General features: G+C 41.0%; 2 protein-coding genes across 7 annotated transcripts in view; one reads left to right on the top strand and one right to left on the bottom strand.

Annotated features, from left to right (window-relative positions):
• Positions 1-1,005: 1,005 nt before the first annotated feature.
• srsf9 (serine and arginine rich splicing factor 9) lies at positions 1,006-12,972 on the top strand. 3 transcript variants are annotated; one of them, XM_034192953.1, is made up of 5 exons: positions 1,006-1,115; positions 9,739-10,145; positions 10,333-10,511; positions 12,138-12,307; positions 12,396-12,972. In XM_034192953.1, exons 2-5 carry the CDS (start codon positions 9,988-9,990, stop codon positions 12,645-12,647), a joined length of 759 nt encoding a protein of 252 aa, XP_034048844.1. In that variant the 5' UTR covers positions 1,006-1,115; positions 9,739-9,987; the 3' UTR covers positions 12,648-12,972. The 3 variants fall into 3 exon arrangements, with proteins under 3 accessions (XP_034048844.1, XP_034048845.1, XP_034048846.1); XM_034192954.1 differs by having other exon boundaries at positions 1,013-1,115; positions 9,969-10,145; XM_034192955.1 differs by having other exon boundaries at positions 1,062-1,115; positions 9,946-10,145.
• Positions 12,973-15,115: 2,143 nt separating this feature from the next.
• Positions 15,116-18,050, bottom strand: part of sgsm1b (small G protein signaling modulator 1b) — a 44,859-nt gene continuing 41,924 nt past the window's right edge. For all 4 annotated transcript variants that reach the window (XM_034191739.1, XM_034191738.1, XM_034191740.1 and 1 more), the window contains one exon: positions 15,116-17,830. In XM_034191739.1, coding sequence (XP_034047630.1) covers positions 17,742-17,830 — 89 coding nt within the window. In that variant the 3' untranslated portion in view covers positions 15,116-17,741. The remainder of the gene's footprint in view (positions 17,831-18,050) is intronic.

The following is an 18,050-nucleotide window of genomic DNA, read 5'->3' as shown; positions in this document are numbered from 1 at the left end:
GCAACAATGGATAGAACAATGGATATTAATCCCTTGAGGCGACTCCCTCCGGAAATTGAGGTTCCAGCAGCATTGTATCGAAGCACACAGGGTAAGAAGTGCACAGAGTATCAAAAATTAAAGTAAAAAGAAAAACAGTTTGCAAATATAAATACACAAATACCAGACATACTGATCAATACTGGTTTACTGGCTACTACTGATCCTCTCATTCCTGTCCTCTGTCTTCCTGTTACTCCTCCTCCCCCTGAGTGGGGTAACAAATATGATGTCTGTGGTGTTTGTCTAAGAAGAGTCGTAAACAAGAGTTTTCCTTTCCAGTGATGACAATCCAACATTAGACCCCAATGACTTTGACCTTCACCAAACTTCTGGCTGATGTTACCAGGGCAGTTCTGGAATCCACCTAAGTGTGGGCAACATTTAGTCCAAATCAGGCTGAAAATTAAATTCCTTGGCCTTGAGCTTTACCAACATTTATTTGTTAACAGCAGTCTTGGGATCAAGCTTTAAAAAAAAAGTCTCATTGACCACAATGACTGATCTTTGGTACTCACCCCACAGTCCTTGAACCCACCCCTGTATTATGTGTGCCAAGTTTGATATAAATTTGAGAGAAAAACTTATCCTTTGATCCCTAACCTTGTCTGGGCAATTCCAGGACCCACCTACATGCTGTATGCAAACTGGAGAAAAAACTTAAATGTCCTTAAATGTCCTTTGACCCCAGTGACCTTGACCACTACATTTATTCACATTTTGATTGTTTTATCACCACTACATGGACCACTATTGGGCCACAATGGAAACATCCCCTTTATGCTTTTGTGTGTTACCTTGTGTATTTGTGTAGTATCCATGTTTATTTAATACACTTTTATACTGTATTATCTTGCACATGTTTACATTTTATATGACTAAAAATCGATCTACATTGGAGAGGCAAAATTCCCGCCCCCTTCAGTCTTTATGTACTGCTGCTTCATGCTCCGGTCCATTTGGTGGCGGTAATGCACTATTTTGTTTGCTAGTCGCCGTAAAAGACCCAGAAATAGAAGTAGTTTCGAAGCTTGAGGTTTGAGCTTAACGGAGGAAGGTGTTGCGTGTTTCAAAAGGTAACTGTGTTATCGTTTTATGAAAGTAATATTGTACAGAGGTGCTCAGATTTTCCACGGTTATGTTTTTGCATTAAATTATCCTAATATTTTTACATTGCAGGAGGCGCTCACACGCGTGTTAGTCCGTCGAGCTAAGCTAACCTTTGCTAACAAAAGGACTGCGCTGGTCTTGTCTAATTGCTAAAATAAAATAAAGCATTTGCATTGGCTTCTTTTTGGATTTATAGCCTAACGTCAAATTCAGTCGGGCTCATCTTAAATTTGAGTCCGGTTAGTTAGTTTATGATTCGTTTAATTTCTTGTCAAAATGGACTCTTGCTCTTTGTAGGCCACGCTAGTGCTAGTTAGCATGCGGGCCTGTAGCCTAGGTGATGTAGCGTGCTGCATTTACGCGGCTAACAGACGAATTGGAAGACAACAACGATCACTTAAAAATAAAAACGCAGTTGAGCAAACAGTTGCCCATAGCCGTTAGGATATTGTTTAAGTACTTCATTTTCACACGGCATACATTAGTATTGATTTGGCAGACGGCGACCAGGCCTGATTACCGAAATCTGTTATTACTTAGTTTACGTAGTTGATGTTGGTAAGGTCGTTAAGTTTTGTGTAACTTATGTATTGCTCACACTCACTCTGCTATCCACAGCACACGGTATTTGGTTAAGTACAAATGGAATTTCAAGTATTCTTAGGTGATTCTTAATTATGGCATTTTCTAAGGATTTCCGTTTAAAGGTACGTCTAGAAGCTGATAAAGACAAGTTATTCACTGTGCATCTTAGCCCATAAGAGAGCTTCTATGTTGAACAATGACAATATTTACCCCAACCTGAGCACAACTGAAGTCCTTGGCAAGTTGTCACATGCACTGGATTTCAGTGATTCTGCATATAGCTCCAAAAATTAGGATTCAAATGCACATACTTATGAACACATCTGATGTTTTAGTAAAGTGACCTTGATATATATAAAGAGCTGCCTGAGACTCAGGTTCCTGGTGGCCAAAGTTCAAATCACATGTACATATGTACAAAAATATTAATTACATAATCATTGTAATTACACCATGTTTGAGTAGAGGTATATTCTATGATTGAGCCTGTCAATTCCACTGTCCGTTCTGTGCACATTATCACTTATTTTAACTCAACCAATCACTTTAGAAGAATGCATCACACCTAGAACCACACTTCCTCATTAGAAGACTTCATACACCTGGCAGCATTTTGCACCATAACAGCCCGAGCTATAGCCCTGTGCACATGAGCAGACCATAAGCAGCTCTCACCTGGTCTCATTCAGCACCAACTGGATATATATAAACCAGAGATGAGGATGTCTCCATTATCTGGTGAGAATAACAATATTAATTTTAATTTATTTTATTTAATTTTAATTATAACCCATTCAGGATAAATTCATTAGTCCTACCCTCTGATCCAGATTCATTCAGGTGAGTGTTCCTGCAGAGCAAATGCTTGGCGAAAGCCTGGAATACTCGTTATTTTCCGGAGCTGTGGATTTTGATCAAGCTCAGTCATGCATATGCTTCAAGTATGATGCTCAATTCATTGAGCTCACAGCTGCACAGGAAAGAGACAATGGGCACTTTGTCCTCAACTCCTTTAATTTTTGAGCGTTTCGGTGGGGGTTTTTGGATATAGAAGTGTGCTGTGGCTGCAACAAGCAGAGTAAGTGTTTTCCAGTAGTTGTAGATGAAAAGACTCTTCTTTCTATATACAGTAGGAGAAATAACTATTTGATCCACTGTCAATTTTGCAGGTTTTTCCACCTACAAAGAATGGAGAGATATGTAATTTTTATCATAGCTACACTTCAACCGTGAGAGACAGAATCTAAAAAAAATCCAGAAAAAAACCATTATGATTTTTAAATAATTAATTTGCATTTTATTGCATGAAATAAGTATGTGATCCCCAGAAAAACAGACCTTAACAATTGGTACACAAATATATGTCTGCCATGAGAGCTCAGACATTTCCTGTAGTTCTTGACCATGTTTTCGCACACTGCAGCAGGGATTTTGCTCCACTCCTCCATACAGATCTTCCCCAGATATTTCAGGTTTGGAGTTTCAGCTCCCTCCAAAGATTTTCTATTGAGTTCAGGTCTGGAGACTGGCTAGGCCACTCCATGTCCTTGAAATGCTTCTTAATGACCCCCTTCTTAGTTGCCCTGGCTGTGTGTTTGGGCTCATTGTCATGCTGGTAGACACAGCCACGACCCATCTTCAATGCTCTTGCTGATGGAAGGAGGTTGTTTGCCAAAATCTCGCAATACATGACCCCATCCATCCTCCCTTCAATACGGTGCAGTCGTCCTGTCCCCTTTGCCAAAGAGCACCCCCAGGGTATGATGTTTTCACCCCCATGCGTCACGGTTGGGACAGTGTTCTTGGGGTTGTTCTCATCCTCTAAACATGGCAAGTGGAATTGGTTCTAAAAAGCTCTATTTTGGTCTCATCTGACCACGTGACCTTCTCCCATGCCTCCTCTGGATCATCCAGATGGTCACTGGTGAACTTCAGACGGGCCTGGATATGTGCTGGCTTGAGCAGGGGGACCTTGCTGCCCTGCAGGATTTTAAACTATGACATCATCATGTGTTACTAATGTAATCTTTGTGACTGTGGTCCCAGCTCTCTTCAGGTCATTGACCAGATCCTCCTGTGTAGTTCTGAGCTTTCTCAGAATCATCCTTACCCCACGAAGTGAGATCTTACATGGAGTCCCAGACCGAGGGAGATTGACAGTCATCTTGTGTTTCTTCCACTTTCTAATAAATAATCTTAACAGTTTTTGTCTTCTCACCAAGCTGCTTGCCTATTGTCCTGTAGCCCATCCCAGCCTTGTGCAGGTCTACAGTTTTGTCCTTGATGTCCTTAGACAGCTCTTTGGGCTTGACCATGGTGGATAGGTTGCATTGTGATTGAGTGTGTGCACAATAGACATGGGCCAATAACTGGTTTCACGGTATACTGTGGTATCAAAAAGCCACGTTATCAAAACCACTAAAATTTCAGTTATAATGTCCCTACGGTATGAGTGAGTTATGAGAATTCTTGACAGGCAGAATGGAGGCAGCCACTGCTGCTCTTCCCCCTGGCGCGCACCTCTGTCTGTTTACAAACAGGCAGCAAACTTTAGCTAGCTCTGCATCATGGCTGAAGGAGGCGAAGCCTGCACTGAACTTTCCCTCCGTCTGAAAGGACCAAGTCAGATTTTTCATTTTATTTTCCATGGAATAGCCCTTCAAGCCAAAAACGGTGGCAATAGCCCTTCAAGCCAAAAACGGTGGCAACAAAGCACCATAGCTATGGCCTGTGTCGGACACGGAGCGATGCAAGATACCCGCAAAGGATTACATGGAAGGAGTAAACTTTATCCCATCTTTGAAACCACTGAGAAGTACAAGCGGTGTACTCGAGTCGTGCTTGTGGTCGACAAAATTTCTCTCACAAACATGTCAAGGAGGACAAATGCATCTATTCCAAGCACTTTGTTGGTGAAGCTGGGCCAATATTGAGCATCGGGAGTTCGGATGTTATTCCAGCCATGTTTCTCCCTAAGCAAGTAAGTCACGTTCCCACTGGGCAGATGCTACATGTCTAAAAGAGTGACTATTATTGTGGTATTTTCTCTAAATTTATCAGTGGTATAGTGCTCATAGCAGTAGACATTGCGTCAATTAGTGCACCTGAATCACATTTGCTTCATATGCAAACAACCATAATGTTGTTAAAGCACATTTTAAAGCTATACTACCGTAGAACCGTGGTATTTTTGCCCACGGTTATCATACCGTCCAAATCTCATACTGGCCCATGCCTAGTGCACAGGTGTCTTTTATACAGGTAACCAGTTCAAACAGGTGCAGTTAATACAGGTAAAGAGTGCAGAATAAGAGGGCTTCTTAAAGAGGTCTGTGAGAGGCAGAATTAGAATTCTTGCTGGTTGGTAGGGGATCATATACTTATTTCATGCAATAAAATGCAAATTAATTATTTAGAAATCATACAATGTGATTTTCTGATTTTTTTATTTTTTTTTCCCTCTGTCTCACAGTTGAAGTGTACCTACGATAAAAATTTACAGACCTCTCCATTCTTTGTATGTGGAAAACTGCAAAATTTACAGTGAATCAAATACTTATTTCCCCCACTGTAATTAAGATTACAAGTGTTTCTTTCTACGAGGGCTGTCTTTATTTTTTTCAAAAACTATATGGATTTCATTCATATGTTTTTACGTCAGACATGCTTGAACCCTCGTGCGCATGCGTGAGTTTTTCCACGCCTGTCGGTGACATCATTCGCCTGTGAGCACTCCTTGTGGGAGGAGTCGTCGAGCCCCTCGTCGGAATTCCTTTGTCTGAGAAGTTGCTGAGAGACTGGCGCTTTGTTTGATCAAAATTTTTTCTAAACCTGTGAGGCACATCGAAGTGGACACGGTTTGAAAAATTAAGCTGGTTTTCGGTGAAAATTTTAACGGCTGATGAGAGATTTTGAGGTGATACTGTCGTTTAAGGACTTCCCACGGTGCGAGACGTCGCGCAGCGCTCCCAGGCGCCGTCGTCAGCCTGTTTCAAGCTGAAAACCTCCACATTTCAGGCTCTATTGATCCAGGACTTCGTGAGAGAACAGAGCAGTTTCAGAAGAAGTCGGTTTCAGCATTTTATCCGGATATTCCACTGTTAAAGGAGATTTTTTTAATGAAAGACGTGCGGACGGGTCCACACGTCAGGACGCAGCCGGCGCGGTGCGGAGGCACAGGAAAAACACCTTTGTGTTAACCATTTGTAAACTCCAGGTGGCTTTTGATGGCTTTCAGTGGAGTGAGTATATGAGAAATTGTTTAACAGCTGGACATGTTCCAACTTGTCCTTAAGGCTTCCAACAGAGGTGTTTTTCCTGTGGCGGAGCATCGCAGCGGCTGCGAGCCGACGCTGCAAGCAGACGCTGCAATCCGTCCGCACGTCTTTCATTAAAAAAATCTCCTTTAACAGTGGAATATCCGGATAAAATGCTGAAACCGACTTCTTCTGAAACTTCTCTGTTCTCTCACGACGTCCTGGATCAATAGAGCCTGAAATGTGGAGGTTTTCAGCTTGAAACAGGCTGACGACGGCGCCTGAGAGCGCTGCGCGACGTCTCGCACCATGGGAAGTCCTTAAAGCGACAGTAACACCTCAAAATCTCTCATCAGCCATTAAAATTTTCACCGAAAACCAGCTTAATTTTTCGAACCGTGTCCACTTCAATGTGTCTCACAGGTTTAGAAAAAATTTTGATCAAACAAAGCGCCAGTCTCTCAGCAACTTCTCAGACAAAGGAATTCTGACGAGGGGCTGGACGACTCCTCCCACAAGGAGTGCTCACAGGCGAATGACGTCACCGACAGGCGTGGAAAAACTCACGCATGCGCACGAGGGTTCAGGCATGTCTGATGTAAAAACATATGAATGAAATCCATATAGTTTTTGAAAAAAATAAAAAGGACCTGTACTTTATTGACAGACCTCATATGTTCTCATTACAAAAAAATAGCAGTTTTCTGCAGCAACGTCTCTCACAGTCTGAGTGCTTGCAGTCTGCTCAAAGGAGACACACAGATTCATATGACATTCTCCAGCCTCTAGGATTGGCTATGAGGAAAATATGGGCTACTGGGAGGCCCCCCTTTTAAAGCAGAGGATTTGTTGTTTCAGGAAGTGGTCTCTGTGATATTCTGTCGCTGACCTGTTTTTAAAAATGACAAAAAAACAGTTGGGGGCACTTGTGCATCCATCAACTCCAGATGGTTAAGCTCAGTGGTCTTTCATTCATTCCTGCCACACCCATGCTCTGCACAGATCAGCTTGGTGGACACTTCACCTTCAACTCTTGATATATTGGGTTAATTCTATCCTCTCGTTGAATATTGGAAGCCTAAGTGCATCAAGCCTCCATCAAGCCACTTTGAGCCAAGTGCAAGTCTGACTGATCTGATCCTGATTTATAAAGATCTGCATGCCGACCTCCTCCCAGGGAAATCTGTGAACCTTTCAGAAAGGTGCTGGTATCATTGGTACAGCACCGTTTCAGAAAACTTACCACCTTGCCAACCAAGAATGGAAGCTTTTTGTTGTTGTTGTTTTATCTATAATGTATTGCTTTATGGACACAGGCCCCACATTAGCTGCTCTCTGACAATGTTCTCAGCCCCCAGTCTCTCACTTGCAGGAAAAAAAGAAATGTGGCCACTAACGTCTTGTAATATGCGAATAGCTAGTCCGAGCATAATGTGAACATGGGTCCAGGCCCTGGGCACAGAGGGGATGGAGAGAGGGGGGAAAAGGCAATCTACCTCTGTCCTGAATGTACAATTCAGGCTTTTTTGACAACTGTTTAAACTGCAGTATTTGACCAAAACATGGTATATAATAAATATATATTTATTATATACCGATACGATACATTTCCAATCCATTACCAGAGCTCTGTCTGCTTTAATATTATTATCATTATTGTTTATTTTATGTGAGGATTTTCTTAAAAAGGAGACCTGAAAGTTCAACTACAGTTTGCCAGAAGGTGAATCTAAGATGAAAGCCTAGATTTGATGTTTTGGTGAAAGAATTAAGTAGTTTTTTTTTTTTTTTATAGACTTTTATAGCCTTAAAGAGAAAAGACAGCACTCTGTCTATCTGTTTCTCTTTCTCAATTTTCAATTTCAGTGGAGCTTCATTGATATGGGACACATGTTTACATTGTCAAAGCAAGTGTTAGAGTAAAAAGTAAGTGTTCTCTCTCTCTCTCTCTCTCTCTCTGTCTGTCTGTGTCTCTTGCTGTTTTTGTGCTGCCATGAAGCCTTTCAACTGTAAAATAAATATACGTATTATCAGCAATGCTCACACGCAGGAGTTTAATGGAGACTTTTTCCTAGGGCTGAAACGATTAGTCGAGTAATTCGATTACAAAAAATGTACGAGACAAATTCTGTGCCTTGAAGCTTTAGTGTTGTAGTACATATGCCAGGCCTGTGTGTGGCGCTGTAATGTCCCCAGAAAAACAAACAGAAGAAGTAGAGCAAGCGCTAATCAAATTAGCACAAAAGCTACAGCTTTCCTACGCAACAATCAGAGTGAAATAAAGCCTTTTAGGAAAAAGACAGTCCACGCTGATCATCTGAAATAGCTTACTGTGCATTTAAAGCAAAGCAGTGTTTTTTTTTTTTTGTTTTTGTTTTTTAAACACAGTTTTGTGTGCTGGCCGCTCTACGCGCGGTGGCCGGCTGCTGCCTCTCTCTGCCCGGTGTGAGCGGCTCAGCACTACCCTCACACAGCTCCGTCCCGGCCACAGACAGCCTTTAGAAGAAGTCCACTCTTTCTTCTGTGTGACTCGCAATGAGTGTTTCGCTTTTTAATTTTCTCTTTTTTGTGCAACATACAATGCTTCACAAACACGGGAACTCAAATAAAATAATATTAAAAAAAACAGTGACTGCGAATCTGCATGTTCAACCTCCAGCTGAAAATGAAATGCATTGGCTGAATCGCAGAGAGAGTGTTAAAAAGAAAATCATGCAGGGACCCAGTCCACCACCTTAATAAATCAATAAATAAAAATGGTTAAAGTTTACAAGTTGGGGAAACAAAAAACAGAAAGCCACAACCCATCGCCATTTCAACAAAATGTCAAGACTTTGGCCTGACTTTGGCTGAGTTACTGACACCAGGAAAGATCCAAAACTTGCAGAGATGTGAAAAAATAATTACCCAGGAATACAGAAAGGGATACACTAAATTTGATAATCTCCGTGATGACGCAGTGACATTGTGCCATTGCTTAGGGAGAGCCCTGGACTGTTAATGTTTTAAAACGTAAAAGTACTTTTTATCCAATTACTCGATTAATCGATAGAATACCCGATTACTAAAATAATCAATAGCTTCAACCCTACTTTTTTCCTTTCAGCAGACAGGTTCTCTGCCCTCCTTGGCTGCATGCTAAGGTGGTGTTTCGCAGCCTCAGGACAGTGAAGCGGCTAACTTTTTAGCACACATTTTCAGCAACAATTCAGTTAGATTTTCGGAAAATCCGTGCTCGACAAACAGACAATTTGAACCCGAGAGCCGGGCAGAAATTTGCCGCTACCCGCAGCTAGAACACTGCGGAAGAGAGCTCTCTCAAACAGCCCGGCTTCAAAAACCTAAAACCTCCCTCTCATCCTCCCGCTCGGCAGTAAACAAGCAGATCAAACAACAGCAGTTGAGAGGATTTACAGTGGCTGTTCTCCGGTATCGGAAAATGTAGCGGGTAGGATCAATATTTTCCGATACACGAATTACGTCAGTATTGGAACCCAATACCGATCCGGGATTGGATCGGTCCCATCCCTTTCACACACACACACACACACACACACACACACACACACATATATATATATATATATATATATATATATATATATATATATATATATGAATGAATGTACAGCAGTTTTACATGTTTAGTTCACAGTAGATTTACTCAATCTGCTTTACACAATTTTTAGAAAGGATTATAGCGACTTTATTGAAGTTGTTGATCACTTATTTTCCTGTGTTTTTGTAGCTTTCAGGCTTGGATCCAAGGTCCTGTGCCATTTCTCTTGAACTCAACAATTACAACTGTCATGGCCACATCCGTGGTCTAAAGTTTTTATCTTTCTCTAATTAAGGAAGTGAAAGCGGATCATCTAAGTTTTGGATTGGGACTAGGGCCTAGGAATAGGATAAGCACCACTTCTGCATCTACAACAAGTGATCTAAAAGTCTGCAGGTGCCTCCATTCTGTGTCAACAGAGGCAGTTACTCAACCACCATGTCGGAATCCCGAATCTATGTGGGGAATCTTCCAATGGATATCCAGGAGAGGGACCTTGAGGATCTCTTCTTCAAATATGGAAAAATCGCTGAAGTCGAATTGAAGAACAATAGAGGCACTATACCTTTTGCCTTCATCAGATTTGAGGATCCACGGTGAGTTTTTGGGATAGTCTTTGGCAAGTCGAATCGCATACCACTTGTGGGATTCCATAGGTTTTGTGGTATAATAAGGTCTCCAGTGACTGCCTACAGGGAATGGACGGAGAAGGAATTGCCAAGTGTATGTCCCGTAGTGAAACAAACGTACTTTGGTAAGGAGTTCTGTGCTCTCTTCTCTTAGGGATGCGGAGGATGCGGTCTATGGAAGGAATGGATATGCATATGGAGATTGCAAGCTGCGTGTAGAGTACCCTAAAACTACTGCTTCTAAATTTGGCCCTATGGGAGGTGGTGGAGGAGGATCTAGGGGAAAGTTTGGACCCCCGGCTCGAAGGACTGATTTCCGTGTCATGGTGGCTGGTAGGTGGACGTCATAGCCAGATATGTCTCTCTCTCTCTCTCATGGAGGATTGGAGGTCAAGGGGACTGTTAGAATGGTGGACGTAATCAGTCTTAGGCAGATGCGTATCTCTCTTGGCGGACTGGAAATCAAGGGGACTAGTAGATGGACGTCATGAGTCGTAGGCAGTTATGGTTCTCTCTCATGGTGGACTGGAGGTCAAGGGGACTAAGTGGATGAGGTCAAGTCAGCTCCTTAAGTCATGAAAAACAAAACAGTAAAGTGAAACTGATCATGTTGGCTGCATAATCCCAAACATCGGCTATAGTGACTGGTAGGTGTAATTTTGTCATTGTTTTTTTTATTTTTTTATTTGTCATATTTGTATGTTAATTTAATTCTAATTGTTTGAACTGGAATGTTTGACTCCTCCCAAACAAAATATCTTAATGTTAAAATAGCTTTCAGACCTGACCAGTCATATAAGTTTACATTCCTACAACTGAGTAAATCACTGTAAGGTGCAGGTGTGAATATAAAATGGTTCACTGTGAAATTCTTCAGTGCGCTTTGTTTACACCTGCTTTTATGTATAGGTTTTTTTGAGGGGGTAGGGGGAACATTAGCACCTCGTTTCCACATAGCTCTGTGTATTTGTCCTTGCTTGATGAACATTTACTCAGTCATTTCTATTGAAGCCGCTGTGCAACTAAGCTTCACCATTATACCACGCGTTCCTGTTGTAATTCTTCTTCCACAGGCAAAGTGCATTAGTGTTGGCACAAACATCTGCACAGGCTTGTGCATCACATTAAAGTGCACATAATTATTTTACCTTTTAATTTGCTGGAGTGGTGGCGATACACCTGAGTCAGTTGCATACAGGAGATTAGATTTACATGGGTGGTTTTAGCAGGTGCCCCGCCCCATTAATTCATTATGGATCATTATAAGTTCCTTTTTTGAAAGGTACCAGGTAGTTAACACAGTGGGGGGATCCAGTTTTGAAAAACGATGCATTGATGATAAACTCGTAGCCCTGTGAATCATAGTTGTGAGGTGCCTAGCAGTTCCCACCCTAAGTATACGCAATGTGCCAGAAAGCTATCTTCAGTAAGCTAGCAAGTCCTTCAGTTGCTTGACTGTTGATTAGTGAAATAGTGTAGTTGAAGTGAGAAGAAGCTTGCTAAGTGAGTTTAATATGTTGTGAATGAGTCAGGTTTTGCAGCTGTATCACTTGTTTGGTGCTTGTTGTTTCTCAGTCTATAGCTCTGTGTGCATAGTCTGCACAACCTGTTGGTGAAAAACGGACAAAATTAGGCTCTTGTGGCTGCTGTGTTCTCCATAAAGAAGTGCATTTCTTTGCATTGAACACCGGAGATCGTGTTGCGTATATTAGACATATACACGTGGCGTGTGGAAATGAGGCGTAAACCAAAGTTTTTCTCTGATCTGCTCACATTTGTAATTAAGTTGGTGATAAATTTAGGCTACATCAAAATTATTTAAAATTATTGGGTATTGTTGCCCTCAGAGGGTGTAAGATTCAGGCAACATGAAATTTCAGCAATAATTTTAGGTTTAAAATAAATCTTTAATTAAAATGGTTATAAACTTGTCTTCCATTTGTGGTTTCCTGTCCCAAGGGTTGCCACCAACTGGCAGCTGGCAAGATCTGAAGGATCATATGCGTGAGGCAGGGGATGTTTGCTATGCCGATGTTCGAAACGGAGAGGGCATGGTGGAGTATCTGCGCAGAGAGGACATGGAGTACGCGTTGCGCAGACTGGATGGGGCTGAGTTTCGTTCACATCAGGTGAGTGCCGGTATCTCAGCGGCGATGCTTATTTAGTTGGCGTTGGGCACTGAACAGGATGCTCCAAAGTGTTTAACTTGTTTTGTAGGGCGAGACATCATACATCCACGTGTTTGAGGACCGGTCTCAACCCAACTGGCAGCGGTCACGTTCGCGGTCCAGATCCAGAGGTCGCTATTCTCCTCCTTACCAGAACCGAGGATCTCCTCTACGCTACCGATCTCCTCCTCCACGCTACCAGTCTCCTCCACGTCACCCCATGCAACGTTCCAGGAGGCCCCCTTCACAGTACAGCCCTCCACCACCACCACCACCACCACCACCACGTCATTTTCGCTAAACAGGTCTGTCGTCCGTAGAACCTTTGGGGGAAGTGTTTAATTTACTTTTTATTTTATTTTTGTAACCCCAAGTATTCTCCTCAGACATGTTGTTCTGTTTTGTTGAAATGCATACATTCCATGATCAGAATTCAACAAATTTGTATTTTTATCTCCACCCGTAAAGCCGTGCCATAAATGGAGCGCTTGCCACCATCAGGCACCATCTTGTCACCCACGTGTGTGATTGTGTATTTCAACAAAAGTGTCGCTAAAGTTATGCTCCAAACGTTGATATGTGAATGTAGTTATTTTGTAATTGAGAAAATAAATGCATTACCTCCAGTTTGAAATGTGGTAATCCAAAGCAAGTGATAACCCCTCTCTCCAGTCTTTCACACCCCACCTCCCATATTTTCTTTGCCTTCCAGTGGCTCTGCTTTACTCAGCCAGAAATTTTGTGTTTCCACTGGCCAGCGCTAACTCAAGAGAAAGCTGACAAATCTTAGTTCAAGGTGACATTTTTAATCACCCACTTTTCCAAATATCCCTTTAAGGTCAATACTGCATAATTTTAAATGTAGACATTTGAGTTTTTCAAAGTGGTACAATGTTTTATTTAACACGATATAAAAGCAACAGCCAGCTCACACCGTGTGAAAGCTTTCATCTCGTGCCTTTAAGACAAAATGTTTGTGACATTTTCTCAGTTCAACTTTTACTGTTAAAAGGCTGTGAACACCGTTTGACAGATGTCACATACATGTACCAGAGTTCACAAAATGGACCTTTTTCTTTGTCTCTAAGAAAAGGGGAATGAATCTTATCCACCACCCTCAAAAACAGCACACCATTTCATCAGCTCACACAGTGGTTCCCAATGCAGGGTCCTCGGGGACCTGCTGACCTGAACACTTTGTCTCTCTCTGCTCTGCCAAAAAATAACTAGCTGATTTAGATGTGCTATGCTAATCAGGCGCTAACAGGTCAGCTTTTGTCAAAGCAGGATGAGATAGAAACTGCAGGTCATGGGGTTCCTGAGGACCAACTATGGTGGGGAACCACGGGTCTAATGGGTTCACCCTGTAAAATTCAGTAAGTGAATGAGTTCATCTCCAACAGTTTGTGAACATAACTCAAAAGTCACTTTGTAATTCAGCAAATTAAAAGACATAAACTTTAATGAACCAGATCAATATTTTGAGACTTTGAAGATAATAGCATTTACTACCGCTGCCAAGGAAGCGTTAAAAAACAAAACATGTGAAAATGAATTCCTATACTGTTGTTCTCCCTCAGATTTCTCCTTGTGGAAGCTGTACTGAAGTCTTGGTGGGTGGATGTGCCCGCGGAGCACTTCTTGTTACCGTGTTCGCAAACTAGAGGCCACAGACTTGTTCAGCAGTCTTCGTTAGCTTACTGTATTTCATAGCTTACATACCTAGGCTTTTCCAAAGTCTTGGAAAACTTGTTTAACCCAAAAGGTCAAATGGTGTTTCTGCCATTTAAGTTAAGTTGGGTGTATGAATGTGCAGAAGTGGATGTTAAGTATCAAGATGGCACCTGTAAGTCACAGCCAAATCAGTTCTATTTAGGGTACGCATCTCACATTTACAGCACCCCCACCCCCCCAAAAAAATCAATTTTACTTCATCAGCAAGATAAATGTTTTATCCTGATACACAATGTAAAGTTACATTTGGGAAGGTGAGAATTCTGAGACAGTGAAATGCAAGTCATCCATATCTTTTGTTTGATTTAGTCATATTTCATGGTCCTGAAAAATGCATCAGTTCAGAGAAGCCAATCTGTGAAGATAATTTCTCTTTTGTTCATAATATGTAAAATCTGTGACCTTTTTAGAATTGTGAATGTTGGAGTGCGACTTAGCCTTTCCTGTGTGTTTTTTTTTTCTTTGTTTTTTTTTCTCCTCTCTTAATCACAATATCAGATTATTTTGGCCTCTATGTGGACTTGTATGCATCTGTTTTTTTTTTTTCTTCAATAAAATTACTTTTACTCAGTTTCTGTATTTATTTATTTTTCCCTGTGATAACTCATGTAGGATAGACCCGTTTGTCTTCACAAAATATTTAGTTTTTCCATTCTAGTTTTCATCTAACAGTTACACTGATCAGAATAGTTTTCAGATATTGAGGTAGATATTTGTATTTGTAAATAAGGGGTTGACTTGGAGCCGTTGACTGGTGCAGACTGGCATTCAGCTTGATGGAAATCACAATGAGGAACTGTAATGGATCAGCCTTGGTGACCCCATATATTCTGACCCTGAGCAACCGGGGGCAGCCACAAAACATTCAGCACCCCTAGTGGACAAACTGGGTACCATTAGTAAGTACTCATCTTTCAAAGATATGTGAGGAAGCAAAATGATGGTGGGGGGAAAAAATTCATGTTTGTGTCCCTCATCTGTGCAGACCTAATGTTCCATTTGTTTTCAACAAGGAACAAAAAAGTACAGTTTACATACACTGCAAAATATATTGACTTTTAATGCACAATAAATTACACCATGTGACAGTTTTAAGACAAAAAATAAAAATTCCCACTAACTTTTTTTTTTTTTTTTTTAATCTGTTAATACTCTGATAAAGCTCACAGACATGTTGCATTATTAGCTTTGTACAGTGAATCTTCTATTTGGAACACATTGTATGCAGTAAATCTCAACAACGGACACATCACAAGCACCGATACACAGGCATGTTAAAGATCATCACATGATACATCAGCCACGCCATCAACTCACTGGATTTTAAGATAGAACCCAAGGTGGAACCAATAAATCCATTAATATTCCAGATCAATTATCTCTTATAAAAATGGTGACTGTTGATGGAGATGATCTTGAGTCACATAAAAGCCTTTGAGTGGTTTGATCAATACATCAGTTCACAAAAACTGCAACTGTTATACATAGATGTGGTAGCATGCAAATTAAAATGCAGTACTTGAAACACTGAGGACCTTTAAAAAAACAAACAAAAAAAATCTTGTGTGTGCCTGAGCAGTGCTGTGGTATATTATCCCATGTATACAAGCACAAAATTTTCATTCGCACAAAGAATTGTGTACTTTACAGCTACTCTGGTGATTCTTATCTGGAAAGGAACCTATTTGGATTTCTCAATTCAATGAACAATGAAGGTGCTTTAACAGCTCCACATAAGGAAAATTAGAAGGTGAATGTGACTGTAAAGTGATGTCATCCTCACATACTGAAGCTTTTGGTGAGTTTCAAGCAATGAAAAGCAGATCAAAGAGGAGCTGGAGAGTATCACCACCACAGCACTTCTCAAAATACCACGAGGAAGGTTTGGGGAAAAAAAAAAAAATTTATCACGGCCTAATATCTGCATAAAAATCTATGAATTAATCCCACCCCGCAAAAGGCCAGGAGGAGTCAGCGACCCTTGACTGTGCACACAAACATGCTAGTGCTACACTGAGGGTGAAAGATTAAGTTGGAGCCGAGGTTAGAGAAAGAACCGTGGTCGACGACAACTTAGAATTTAGCTACCCGGGAAAAGTGGAACACATGGAGTGTCCAATCTTCAGGACTGCAGGATCCCTTGTGTGCATAATACCTCAAGTAGTTAAAAAAAATCATTTACATGTTATTACTGAAAACATTCAAATGTATCACAAGATCTCTTACTATACTGGCTACAGTTGCAAAAAAAAAAAATTCAAGTGCATCACAACGTGTGAGAATTTGAGCTACATTTCAAGTGAAATAACACTAAAAATACAGATAGTGACAAATGGAAAAACACCTCAGTCCATGGCAAATATTTATTTTATGAGGAAATTTTGACTTTTGACCTGATTCCAAAACCTGTATGACTCAGTTATGTATCACGCAAGCCGATGATATGTAGACCTGGGTTTGATTCCTCAGACATGCTACTGTGTATCTTTGGACAAAACACTTCATCTGCATTGCCTCAGTCCACCCAGCTATACACGGGTACCGCCCTTGGCTGGGGAAGTAACCTGTGTCAGACTGGTGAACTATCTAGGGGGAATCATAGAGACTCATCTGCTCCACACTTCGGAATCCAGGGGTAATCATTGGCACTAACAGGCATGTTATGGAATGTTGACCTTCTCAGCCCAAAATCAACAAGGTTCTTGGAGATGCATGACATAATTTGCATAACAAGTCAAATGCACAGCAGCTGTCACTGACTTTGACTTTGGACCACGTTCGCAAACGCAATAGACTTCTACCGTAAATGGTCCAAACATATCCTGAAAAATCTGAGGTGATCATCAATTCATTTTCAGGATAATGCGCAAGTGGCTTGTGCGTTTGTTTACAACAACACAGATTCCTGGTTCAAAGCCACCCTGTGCTCATTCTGCATGCAACATGGAGGGGCACTCGGTGTCGAACCTGTGCCAAATCAACATGCAGATTGCTATGAAATCTGCTGTGAGGACTGCGAAAAAGAAAAGATGAAGATGATGTTCAAAAAGAGGGACGGTGAAAAACATCACTCCCAATGTGGTATTAATGATAATATTTTGTCAAGCTGAAGGAAATCACTCAGAATGATTTGATATTGATTTGCATCGATACTTAATAAAAAAAATGGGGCTAAATCAGGAATCAGTCATGCACCACACATTTGCGAACACATCTGCACCATTTTTTTTTCCTTTTATGTGTCATCTGTCTTAATTCCAACATGTATAACCATGGTTACTATAACAAAACTAAACTTGTAGCAATAACAATACAATGGAGAATTTGGTAGCTTATTCCCTGAAAAAATAGCTGAATTTAAGGCAAAATAAATGACATCCTGAAGCAGTTTCAATAAGGATACAATCACAAGGTGAAGACATTAAAAACACCCTTAATGGCAAAATAATTGCATCTCCTGGATACAGTAAGGAGACGTTGGAGAGAAGGTGTTATACAACCATTGTAGAATAAGCAGTATTTATAATTACCACGTGTCTCTTAAGGACTTACCTGTTAATACCCCTGTTATTTATTACACAACCTTTGTGGTTTCTTCTATCAGTATGTTTGACATTACGTAGCACATAGAATTGTGTACGTTAAGCAGCAGTCTTCTGGATCACTTGTTTTCTATGAGTGTCTGCACTTTGTGGACCAATTCTCGAGCCATCATCAGGACATGCGGGACATTGTGTCGCTCTGCCATTTCTGAGAATGAGAAGTAATATTATGAAATAAGAGGTGCTTGAATTGAGCACAATATAATTTTGACAAAACCATAGCGTTTGTTTCAAGGTGTTTCAAGCCAGATAAATGGTAAATGGACTGCATTTATATAGCGCTTTTTCCATCTGTATCAGACGCTCAAAGCACTTTACAATAATGCCTCACATTCACCCCAGTGTCAGGGTGCTGCCATACAAGGTAC

This window comes from Thalassophryne amazonica, chromosome 17, assembly GCF_902500255.1.
Source record: "Thalassophryne amazonica chromosome 17, fThaAma1.1, whole genome shotgun sequence".
NCBI classification, from domain to species: Eukaryota; Metazoa; Chordata; class Actinopteri; order Batrachoidiformes; family Batrachoididae; genus Thalassophryne; species Thalassophryne amazonica.
This window is presented reverse-complemented; position numbering and strand designations above follow the sequence as displayed.

Bases quoted from the DNA above. Each gene is read 5' to 3' on its own strand.
- srsf9 (XM_034192953.1), top strand. From the start codon at position 9,988: ATGTCGGAATCCCGAATCTATGTGGGGAATCTTCCAATGGATATCCAG. The intron at 10,146-10,332 runs GTGAGTTTTTGG...CTCTTCTCTTAG, and splicing joins ATCAGATTTGAGGATCCACG to GGATGCGGAGGATGCGGTCT. The intron at 12,308-12,395 runs GTGAGTGCCGGT...CTTGTTTTGTAG, and splicing joins CTGAGTTTCGTTCACATCAG to GGCGAGACATCATACATCCA.